At 38.9% G+C, this 12443-nt stretch overlaps 1 protein-coding gene across 16 annotated transcripts in view; it reads right to left on the bottom strand.

Moving 5' to 3' along the window:
- ATP2B1 (ATPase plasma membrane Ca2+ transporting 1) overlaps positions 1-11137 on the bottom strand; it is a 33756-nt gene extending 22619 nt beyond the window's left edge. For 7 of the 16 annotated variants that reach the window (XM_086471115.1, XM_086471126.1, XM_009957222.2 and 4 more), the window contains exons 1-6: positions 10933-11137; positions 6101-6298; positions 4982-5236; positions 4776-4901; positions 4263-4406; positions 1378-1416 (exon numbers count right to left, since the gene is read on the bottom strand). In XM_086471115.1, coding sequence (XP_086327241.1) covers positions 1378-1416; positions 4263-4406; positions 4776-4901; positions 4982-5236; positions 6101-6298; positions 10933-11137 — 967 coding nt within the window. The remainder of the gene's footprint in view (positions 1-1377; positions 1417-4262; positions 4407-4775; positions 4902-4981; positions 5237-6100; positions 6299-10932) is intronic. The other 9 variants (XM_086471155.1, XM_086471186.1, XM_086471204.1 and 6 more) reach the window with 7 other exon arrangements.
- Between the last annotated feature and the right edge of the window lie 1306 nt (positions 11138-12443).

Here is a 12443-nt window from a genome sequence, read left to right as displayed (position 1 = left end):
AAAAATCAGTGATACTTAAAAAGCTTAACACCAGGCAGACTAAACACCAGTACTGCGTAGTACCTTGTATCCAGAGATGCCACAGTACACGTGAATGTTTAAACAAGTGTATTGGGTCTGGGTGCCCAGGTGCTGGCAGCAGGGGAGCTGCAGCCTGTGGATAAGACCATGGTGGGGCATGTTGTCCCTCTGCAGCCCATGGAAGATCACAGCGGAGCACATATCTGCACTGCAGCCCATGGAGGACCCCAGGCTGCAGCAGGCAGATGTGCCCTGAAGGAAGCTGCATCCCGTGAAGTGCCCATGCCAGAGCGGGCTCCTAGCAGGAGCTGTGGCCTGTGAGAAACCAACACTTGTGCAGTCTGTTCCTGAAGGACCGTATCCTGTGGGAAGGGCCCATACTGAAGAAGTTCATGAAGGACTGTAACCCATGCAAGGGACCCCACAATGGAGCAGGGGAAGAATGTGAGGACGAAGGAACAGACAAGCATCACGAGTTGACAAAAAACCCTATTCCCCATCCCCATGAATTCCTCAGAGGGAGGGGGCAGAGGAGTCAAGAGTGAAGTTGAGCCTGGAAGGAAGGGGGAGTGGGCAGAAGATGGTTTTAGTTGGCTTTGTTTTTCACCATCCTACTCTATTTTTAATAGGCAATAAATTAATCTTCCCCAGGTTGAGTCTGGTTTGCCCATGAAGATAATCAGTAAGTGATCTCCCTGTCCTTATCTCAACCCACAAGCTTTTCATCCTATTTTCTGCCCTGTCCTGCCAAGGAGGGGGACTGAGAGAGCAGCTGGGTGGGCATCTGGCAGCCAGATAAGGTTAACTCACCTCTACATGATAGCTTGAAAATAATTCAAAAAGCTTACTTTTGTAGCATCTAGCTATGTTAAGACATAGAATCACATAATGGTTTGGGTTGGAAGGGACCTTAAAGATCACCTAGTTCCAACCCCCCTGCCATGGGCAGGGACACCTCCCACTAGACCAGGTTGCTCAAAGCCCCATCCAGCCTGGCCTTGAACACTGCCAGGGAGGGGGCAGCCACAGCTTCTCTCAGCAACCCAGTTCAGTGCCTCATCACCCTCAGTGAAGAACTTCTTCCTAATATCTAATCTAAATTTCCCCTCTTTCAGTTTGAAACAGTTACCCCTTGTCCTAATCACTACACTCCCTGATAGAGTCCCTCCCCATCTTTTCTGAAACTACAAAGTTCATTTAAGCATTTGTTTTGGGCAGATTCACTTATACCATCTTTAGCACAAGCACTTTGAATCTAAGTATTCAATATGCATTTTCATAGGAAAGTATCTGTTCATCACACACACTCTCAGAAAATAGGGACTTGCAAGAAAGGATCAGAGAGCCTGCATTTACCTTTGTTACGGTTTTCAACAGCTCCATCTTGCTTTTTACCTGTCAGAGAGGGGAACAAGTTGTGCTTTAAATTGGCTGTACAGAGTTCATTTCAGTGTTTGTTTATATATATAATGTATATATTACCATATGCTGAAACAGGTAACTGCATTTAAACAGAAAATGTAGAATAAACTGTAGACAGAGGGCTGCCATAACTGAGGCTTTGAAAGTATAAGTCACAGAAACAGTTCAAATCAGTTTTTTGCACTTTACTTTTCCCATACAAGACTGCTGCAGGGTTATGCTACCATAGTTAAGTTTGCACAAGTTACTGATGCAGACATTTCTTATTTGAGAGGAAAGCTTTTAAAAAAGATTTGCATAAATGTTTTTCTAGGAAAGAAATTTGTGACACTAAAGTGATTCTGGTGGCCTCAGTCTTGCTCTCTGTTCTTCCAAATTTTGGCAGCTGTGTCTGACTACTACTGTAAATTTACTGTAGAATCTCACTTCCAGAACCAATGCTTTTTTACAACGTTGCAGAAGCTACTGTAGTATAACACATTTATAAATCCACACCAAAGCTTAATGGAGGTACAGCACTGGATTACTGGATCTATGCTAACCCTATTTACGCAAGCATGAACATAATCTGTTGGCAACATACCAATATTACACCACTAAAAGAATAGTTCAAGTTCATAATAAAGTATCACTCCTACCTCTGTTTAGAAATGAAGTTTAACAAGAGATCATAAAGGATAGTGAAATAGTGAAAGAAATTAATGAGAGAAATATTATAGGTAACTAGAAGACCCACACATCGTGTGGAGCTTATTGGGCCAAGGGGGGCGCACTACTTTTTTTCGTTTGTCCTTTCAGGTAAAAAGGTTTAGATACTAGCTTGGAAAATTACAAACTTTTCTCCTAACTATGTAGACTGAAATGTATAAGAGTATTCAGGTAGAATAGAATCAAATTATCAAGCAGCCTGTCTGTCATGACTTTTAATACCTCCACTACATTATACTATAGACATAGTCTGATTTCTCTATCTAAGATTTCCTCCCCCAAACACCTTCAGAACAGCTGAAGCAAAAAAAAAAAAAACAACCCATGTTCAGCTTCTCCAGAAGATGCCACTTCAGATGTCTTAAGAACTCATCATTGTCTCCTAATTTAGTATTTGTTGTTTTCCAGTTCCCCTTCACCTCTTACAAGAGCAAAGTTCTACATTTGAGTTACTTCTAACTCCTTGTACATGCGTTTGCTTTCACTGTGAACCAAGCCATACACAGCCAACTAAAAATAGCCACTTTAATCTCCTTAATGGTCACAGAGAAGCTAATTTAGTTTAACCAGAGTTTTAACAAGAAGAATCTTATCAGGCATTTAAGGGTAAGAGGAAAAGAGGAAGCTGTCCATCTTGGGAGACTCAAAAACCCACAAGTTTTCAGGCCCTAGGATACACCAAAACACTACTTGTCAAAAAGACTTCTGCTTGTAGAATAATAAACACTGGTAGAAAATAAATAAAAGCTATAATCTTCTCCATATCTCCTGTAGCAGCTAGTAGCGTTGCTTTTTTCCTTCTCCTTCCTCTGTAAGGGAAAGAGCAATGGGTGGAAACTGTCCCACACTAATACCTGGAAGCGTTGCAGGTCAACTTTTACTCTTTGCTACCATGCTTGAGCTTGAAACTAATTTTGAACTTTCAATTCTTCTTGTAAGAATTCTTGTAAGAATTCTTGTAACTTACTTCTGAAGAAACTTACTGCTTTAAGTTTCAAGAAGGTCAGAATTTTAAAGTATTTGTGGATTAGGACACGACAAAAAGCACAGTTCAATCCTAATTCCTACACAGATCACACATTTCAACAGTTGCCTCTAGTTTGAAGGTCACTGAGACTCCTAAGCACGCTTCTGTATGGCTTCCAATTTATGGCTTTGCATTATTGTTTCATATTTGTCTGCTGAAAAAGTATATTTTACTGCCAAGAATCCTCAGACTCAGTCCCATCCAGTAGATCTCACAACAGTTACTAGAAAAGCTTTTGCTCTGGTGAAGCTCAGTCCTGAGCATGCCTTGTGAGAGCTAGTATTAAAACATTACTGGTTAACATTTCTAAGCTTTGAGTCTCAGGATAAAGGCTATGGCTTATCTAAGTGACCTTATAACTCCAGCTACTAAGCAAGTCCTTCAGAGTAAGGAAGACAGCCCATTTCACACTTCGCAGAAGGGCTACAAAATACTCTGCGTTACAAGCCCCTCATCCCTCCAAAAATAAAGTTTACAGAAAAGGGATCCCCACTAGGGATTTGCCTAGTGTATACCTTTGAGCATTCAAAGTTTTCGCACTGGAAGAAAAGGAGTGGCAGAAGCAGCTATCTGCTCATCTTCATCAAAATCAGTCTTATATATGCTTAAGATATCCACAAACTCAGAAGTATCAATGACACAAGCTTTTTACCTTCAGGTGTCATAGAAGAACTCCCTATACAGGATATAGTTACCTGTCAGAAGCAGAACTAGATACTTATTAGGTTGAGTTACCAGTAATAACTTGTTTACCATAAACAAATATTTGCTGTTAGACATGAACGTACTTTGAAGTTACACAAGATGGCAGTTTAAGAATTTATACGTGACTGGTTAGGAGTTGTAAACTTTGCAAACTCTAATCGATCAATGAGATCTGAAGTTTAAAAATCCACATGACAGGAGTTAGTAGTAGTGGTGTACTCTCAGGACACCGGACCTGAGGTTTTTTTTCCCTGTGAAACCTACTGAAAAGAAGGTTAAAAAAAAGATTTCTGGCTCCAGGTAACTAGAACACGTTACATCCAGTAACATTCAGGAGTTCACCCCTCCCTCCCCACAGATTTAAGATTAATATGCCTACTTTTCTTGTCCTTTTTCTCTTTTTCTTTCTCCTTCTCCTCTTCATCTCCTCCAGCTCCAAGTAAGGTAAAGATGATTCCAGTCTGAGAGTTCACACCTACAGCAGTAACTACCATTCTTCCAGAGCCTTCCATCACATGTGTACCTGAAAGATTGAATCAGGTTTTCCACTGAGACTTGAGCAGTTACATGGCAGAGCACAAAGGAAATGAGTCTCAAACTTCACATTGACAAAACCTTAAGATGTGTATATATACCATTGTGTTCCCCTGCAGCTTTTATTCCCAAAACTACCTGGAACATAGAACCATAATTAACTAAACAAAATGTTTGTCAGTTTTAAGAGTCTGCTCACTTTGACACAGTTTTGTACTAGTTGCACTGTTCTTGGATACTTCTAGGAGTCAGCCTAGATAAGGCCTGCTTTGCCAGATTTTTAACTTCAAAAGTTTAAATAACCAGTTTACCCCCAGAAACAAACCACTTTCTTCTAGAACTGTCAAATGTTACACACCTGACAGCAGCATAGGATCTCTGTCCAGAGATTTCTTAACATGATCAGATTCTCCAGTCAACGAGCTTTCATCAATTTTGAGGTCATTTCCTTGAATGAGTACACCATCAGCCGGTAAAAGATCACCTACGAGAGATCACTGGGTATGTTGACTGCAGTTCCTTTTTTAAAAATAAAAGAAAGTTCAACTTTAAAAATATGTTTACCATATTTCACTTGTGCAATATCTCCAACAATTATGTCAGCTACTGGTATTTGGATGACTTGGCCACCTCTGATGACTGTGAATTTCTGTTCTTGTTCAATACGGCTCTGCAATCCCCGAAATTGTTTCTCTTTACTCCAGTCATTGAAAGCTGTTACTAATACCACACAAACTACAGATAGGAGGATTGCTGCTCCTTCAATCCAACCTGCTTCAGATTCCTCCTCTTCTTCACCAACATTTACTGATCCACATACTGTAGAAAACAGGTTTTAGATTTAAGAAAGTTTGCGCAGATAGTTATTTCAACAACAAAAGTGTTTTGCCAAACAGAAGAAATTACTAATAGTTGCTAAACATTCTTCATGCTAGCTTCTTTGCAATTTTACATTTATTTTCAGCAAGAGTAACAAAGAAGCTAAACAACTTGAAAGCTAGAGCAGCTCAAGGAAGTTAAACCACCTAGAATTTACATCCCGGCTTATCTGAACACAGGAGAAGCTGATATAGAAAGTTACTTGTCTTTATTATCTTGTTAAATGATGACATAAGAATGCCACACTAGACAGTTAGCCACCTTCTGCTTTCTCAAAATTACCCACTTAAACTTTATCTTAACAAGCCAGATATCTTGCAAAAATACAGTTCAATGAAGGCCAGATTCATTCAGCTTCCTTTTAGAAGTATAAATATAGCTTCATTTCTTAAACTAGAAAGTTACCAGGGTCATATTGCAAATCAAAGAAAATTTAAGACTTGCTGACTCCCCACAGAAAGCACATGAACGCAAATTATAAATTGCTTAAATATTTGAGGCAAAGCTAAAAAAACCACGTGCACAGAAACATGACTGTATCTAAGACAAGCCCTTGTTCTTGCTGCTTGCACTTTAGCTTTGGCATTATTTCAGTCAAAATGACACCAGATCATGACCAGGGAAATCTCATGTTGCCCTTTTAAGACAAGCTAGAGTTTTAGTAGTGCTCTCTGAATAAGGAACAATAAGCTGCTTTTCCACTGACTTACTGTCTCCCACCAGATTTACAATATAGGCATGTTGGACCAGGAAAGTCAGTAGTACAATACATGGAGATAACTACTTTTTAGAAAGTTTACTTACATGATTCATTTCCTCCTGGAGGCTGATAAAAAGAAAGGCCCAAGGATACTACGGCTGCAATTTCTAATATAATTAGTGTAACGTCCTGTAGTGCTTCCCATACTAACTGAAGAAATGTTTTTGGCTTTTTAGGAGGTATAAAGTTCTTCCCAAAAACTGCTTCTCTCCTTTCTATATCTGCTGGATTTCCACTTAAACCTATTTAATAATAAGACAAAGTTAGTGACACTTACTTGCATTTCAACCTCACATTAGAAGTGACTGAGGTTTCCCATTCATGGAGCCAAGTCCCACTCCGTATTTCAGTAATACTAAAAAGCCGTATCTCATATAATTACGTAAGTATTATCCATAAATCGAGTTACTACAGAAAAGCATATTTTATAATTCACACTTTGCCAATATAAAGTAAGCTGATGGTCTACCTACTTGCACTTAATATGACATAGCAACAGAGTATTAGGAACAGACATACCTTTGTACAAAGCAAACAAGTTTGCAAGACAAGATCATTAGTAGAGTTATTACTATCGAGCCTGAGTAGCACCATGCAGCTTTAGCAAGACCACAGCCTGTGAAGCCAGCTCTGGTTCCCACTGTAGGGATTCTGTATTCAGAGATAACATCCTAGGATCCTACAATTAATGTAACATTTATAATGAAATATTTAATATAACTAATAATATAAAATACTATAAATACTATATGTGTTTATTATTTATTATATAAAATACTATAAAAAGCTGATGAAGCTCTCCAGGCATCATGTGGAAAGAGGCAGCCACTTAACGATTCTGCTTCTGCCTGGACAGCAGTTGTTGGCTCTTATGAAGCTTCACTTACTTTCTATGTCTTTTCACATAGATCGAGACCATATTTAGTGTGCACCCACTGTGCAGCGTCTGTCACCTCAGTTTTGTATCCATCTTCTTTCTTATATGGTGCATTTATTTCAGAGTCCTCTGTCTCAACTCTTGTACCATCCTTAAGAGACACTAGCATGCAAAAGTGAGAGGCCTTCAGTAAAAGGCACTGCATGCATCAAGGGTTAGCGAAGCCCTTAAAAATAAAGGAATAATCAAGTATATTCAGTGCAAGGTCATGCACTCAAGGTCTTCTGTAAGTACACCTCCTGTTTACTCCTTCAACAATTTCCAGCTGCCTAATTTGCCATTCAGAATTTAAGCCACTAGCTCATTTTTCAAAGCAAAATGGCCAAACATCCAGCCACCATCAGAGCAAAGGTCTGGATACTTCAACCATATCATCCCCAAAGTTATGATCAGCATCTCCTTAAAGACAACAATTTTCTTAGTAGCAGTTTTCTTAGTAGTTAACCCAACTGTTTAGTGACAAAGGCATTGCAAACACACTAGGCAATGAATAAGAACAGCGACCACTGCAACTGGCTTTCAGAAGTGGGGTATTTAACACCTCTAACAGACATTTCCTAGAACCATCACATGATATTTCAAGACACTTCGCTAAGACTACTGAACTGCAAAGCTCAGTTTTAAATGCTAACAACTGCTGTGTAATCACCGAACTGAAAAGCAAAATATTACGTGCAGATCTTTTCAAAAGTGTAAACGAATTAAACATATTCTTAATGTATATAATAAATTAGATTTATTCTAACACTCTTAGATTCACCCTGAATTCATGGCTTTGGAGGTTTAATACAAAGCAGGAATTTCACTGGTTAGCCGTAACACTACACTTCTCGAAGTTCGAGCTTTGAGGTGCTGGCTTTCACTCTCAAAAGAGCACGGCAAGACTATTTTCAAAATCAAGCTATATGAGAGGATCTAGAGAAACGCAGGACAGCTTGGCCATTCCAAAAGGCTGAACCATATTGCTACTTTGCAACAGATAACACTTCTGTCTTCCTTTTCGCACGGCAGAGTTTGGAAGATTATTTACCTAATGTCAGCAACGAGGCTATATGAAGTCAAGCTACTATCAGAACCACTTAGTGAAGATTAGTAAATAAGCCTAGCAAAGATAAAAAGCATTTGTATTTTTAGTATCTGACATAACAGACCATGCACCATTACTTAACTTGCTACATTTACCACAGAGCTGGCAATTTCATAGTTCACAGTCCGCAGTCCTGAGGTCAAAATACTGCCATATCTTAACTAGGATAATTTATGTTATTTGGGGTTAAGTTTGAAAAATATTATGCAAGGGACTAGTTTAAGCTTCATATACAAATTTTATTAGAAATGTAGAAGTTATGTAGACCTGTAGAAAAATCTATGGTGGTTGACCTCTCCAGAATATAGGAAGGAGATTTGCCACTACAGATATATCAAACATTGGTTTATTCACATTTGTATACATTTGTACACATGAAGGACATAATAAACACTAAATATGAAGTAGTAAAGTCTGTTCAGTGTCTTTTTCTACTGGTAAAGGACAGTTCCCATTTCTTATCTCAAATCAGGTAGGTCTGATCCACATTTCACCTGAAAAAACAGATGTTGCCTTACATTGTCAACAACTTCAAAGCAAGAAATTACAGAAGCTGAACTTATCCATTGTGTAGTTTTTCAGAACTACCTGTACTTTAGCTGTGAAGCCACTGGTAAATACACAAGTCAGCATTTCATATCATAAAGAACGCTTTTGAATAGGAAGAAGTGTCAGAGGGCCTTGCAGATGTACACATCAGACTTTAGAGGGTTAGAACTAGTGGAACACAAAGCAGTTTTTTGCATAGATCTTGCCTAGATTTGCTCTGTTAGAAATGCTTCTATAATTACAACTTGAATTTGACAAAGAGACCTAGTTCTACTTTCACAAGAGCTCTCCAGTACTACCTCCAAGAAATTTACAGCTGCTTACCTGACAAAGAGGCTGGTTCTCTCAAGTTTCATGTAGTGATTTACAGCCAAAATGACACCTTTACAGAGGACACTGCTCTAACTCGTCTTACTTAACCTTTTCTAGGCTAATTACCATGTTCAACTGTTGAGGCCTTGCTGTGTTTATGAGCTGCTCTTACACTTCAAAAGAAAGATGGTGCCCTTTTATCAAATTAGTGATTGTATTTAACTGATTACATCTAAATGTCAAATCCTTTTGAAAGGGAAAGGCCTTGATCACGCAGTCCTCAGTACAGCAGAATCAATCTGCAGGAAAGGGCATCTAACCCTTTCTAGTTTCAGTATGCTGACACTCATCATTTCCATATGTTAACCTGCTCATTACATTAACGGTCATAAAATGGATCCTGCAGCACACCAGGTATTTTGTGCTTAGTGCATCATGGCTGTCTACAATCGTACACCGACGTAGCTTGCAGTAATAATGGGCCTTAATACTTGCAGATTACTGCAAAAAAGGATTCAATTTTCAGTTCAGTTCCTGATTGTAGAAAGCTACAGCCCTTTTCACTGAGAACGGAAACTTCTTTCGAACACTATGAAACAGGTCAAGAGGGTAATGAGAGACTACTTTTCCTGTCTAAGAGGTGTTGCGCTGCTTGTACACAGCAGTGCTTCACACGCATGCACTAAACTTTACAACTCCATTGATGCTGAGGAACAGAACTTTACACTCCTCATATTTTACAAGTTTCTTCTTCAGCCTAAAACTGTTCTGCTCCCCTTCACTGGCAAGGTCAGGCATGAGAGCTGGCTACTTTCAGTTTGGTAACAGGAACCCAGTTCATGTACTGAAATAATTTCAGGAGTCTGGAAATCACAAGTTTGGCTTCAAAAGCAGATCAAGCCAAAACATGCTAAATGCAGATGCACGCAGAGATACCTTACAGCACTAGTAAGGTGTTCTTGATCCAAGGCGACAAACCTTTCCACAGTATTTCTGAAGAACAGAAAGCAACAGCTCTCCAGGATTAAGACAGCAGGTACTTTACTGCCACCAACACAATGCCACATTGGTGAAAAGCTACGTGAGTGCTTTTTTGCCAAATACCACAACTTTTGCCAAAACCTTGATTTTGTTACCTCTCAATCACTACCAAATCACAACCAAAGAAAGTAGTAAAAGAAGGACAGATCTTAAGGAGACTTGTGGAAAGCTCTCAAGAAGGAGACTTGATACTTTTATTTCCTTCTTCACATTTATACAGTCTATCTCAGAGTAATAACTCTAGAGAGCAAATGCATCAGATAGCCACACTTCACAGAATGCCATCAATTTCAACACGGCAAAGACTTCTTTAAAGCTGCATATTTCTAGAGAATAAGATTGTGTGACCACTTCACAAACCTTCTACTAATAGTGACAGTACGTCGTGCCTAAAGCTGTATTGATAGTTATTTTCTATAGATAAAATGAAATCTATAGAAATACTACTGATTCAAAAACTAGATCCTCTATTAAGAATTCAATGTAGTACAAATAGGAAAAAATACGTCACAAGTTAAAAATTGTTGCATTAGTGAATACAAGAACTAGGTAGCATTAATAAGCCCTGCATTAGACTATTAAAACCTTGCGTTCTACAAGAGAATGATCTTACTTGTGAACTATAGGTCAAGATATTCACAAAATTTACACTTTCACAGGAACTTAAAACATTCCTACGTTGCATTGCTACTTCATATGTGGATGCCTATGTCAATGAACTTTATTCGAAAGTGCAACTTCGCCACTAAGCCAACACCTCCATGCAGTTAGACCAACTCTTGCTTAATCATTACCATTTAATACCTCTGCTCTAGAGGAGTAAGAAGCAATATTTTATTATGGTAACTGAAATACTTTAATAAACTTTGTTATATTAAAAATAGGAGTTTGCTTGACTAAGGTATTTCCTAAATGGAGTTTACTCAATAATAGTGTCAAAATTTACTTACCTTCATTTGGTGAAGTTTTCAATTTTGTACAGATGCCGTGTACATCTCCATAGCATTCCTGTATTTTATGCAGTGCATCTGCAGCTCGAAGTTCCATAAGAGAACGGAGCTCTGCAAGAGTAACTCCAAAATCTCCATGATTGGCTTCTTTTACAGCATTTTTTACGCCACTATATGCGACCGAGTTGTTTGCCATGTCACCCATGATGTGTGCAGTCTTTAGTGTAGACAGTTTCCAGTAAGGAACAAGATTTCAACTTAAAATATTTCCAACAGGAAAATAAATCCTTTGGGTATGAAGACAGTCAGGAGAGCAGACACATCACCCAAGTAAGAGACCCCGTCTGGAGTGGTATCTTTGAGGTTGTCCCATGGCGCGTTCTGTTCCCCAAGTCAAATGGCATGTACAGTCTAGGGAAAGAATAAATATACATTCAGTTACATAACAGCTATACTGAAACACATTCTAATACAACCCTACTCTTCATATTGATGTTACAGAACAAATTTCTGCTTAAGGATAACTTCTTCATATTTCCTACAATATTTTTAGTTAGTATTCAGCTGGCAAGAGTGTAAGGCATACAATGGATGTTTCCTATCCCAAAATAGCCTTGCATTATTACACATTCTTAAGTCATTAACTTCTTAGAACAGCTGTTGCCTTTAAGTCTTGCATTTTGCTTGGTATATCCATATGGTTCATCATTAAGAGGAAACCTTTAAAAACACCTGGAAGCAAATCAGTTTCCAGGAAAATGAAGTTTAGAGCATTCCCCCACTGATATCACATGGGGCAAGAACATGCTCAAGTTGAAATCCTGACTTCTCAATGAAGCTTCCACCTCAGAGCTTGAAAGAGCACGCTTTTGTGTGTTCCCATGAATTCATTTGCGCAAACCTCAAGGAAAACAGTTTCAACACTAAGTTAGCCCACACATGAAGTACTTTTGTAGTGTAAGTAGGAGTATATCTTCAGGCAGACCTAGGTCTTAATGCATTTTCACGTCCAAACAGTTTTAGCCCCCTCCAGCCCATTTCCTCACAACTCAAGCCTCCCACAGTATCTGCATTTAATTCTTTGAACAGAGAGGAAAATTGCACAGTACCACCTTCTTACAAAAAGGATAAGGAGACTAAAAGCAGCTCTTCCATCTAATTATCAGCACACTGTAGATGAAAAATTACCATCTGCCCACAGCATTCTTAACCTGCACAGGCACTCTGCATTTAATTGCCGTTGGCTGACACATCTCGCATGTACACATGTATCTACACACCAGTATAGTGAACCCACAAACACTTCATACCTATACAAAGATCTGCTGTGTGCAGAAGACAGAAGTCTGATCGTGTAAGTCAGCTTTATCAACATAATGGGGCATGGTGAGCACATATAACAATATATTCCCCCATGAAACATTATGACTGCCAGGCTCAGATGAACAATAACATGGACACTTGCAGGGCAACAAGACCTTCAGGTGCCATATGCCTAGCAAAGGCAAACA

The sequence above is a fragment of the Leptosomus discolor genome, chromosome 1 (genome assembly GCF_034619465.1).
Source record: "Leptosomus discolor isolate bLepDis1 chromosome 1, bLepDis1.hap2, whole genome shotgun sequence".
Classification (NCBI taxonomy): domain Eukaryota; kingdom Metazoa; phylum Chordata; class Aves; order Leptosomiformes; family Leptosomidae; genus Leptosomus; species Leptosomus discolor.
The sequence above is the reverse complement of the archived record's forward strand: the minus strand, read 5'-3'. Positions and strand labels throughout refer to the sequence as shown.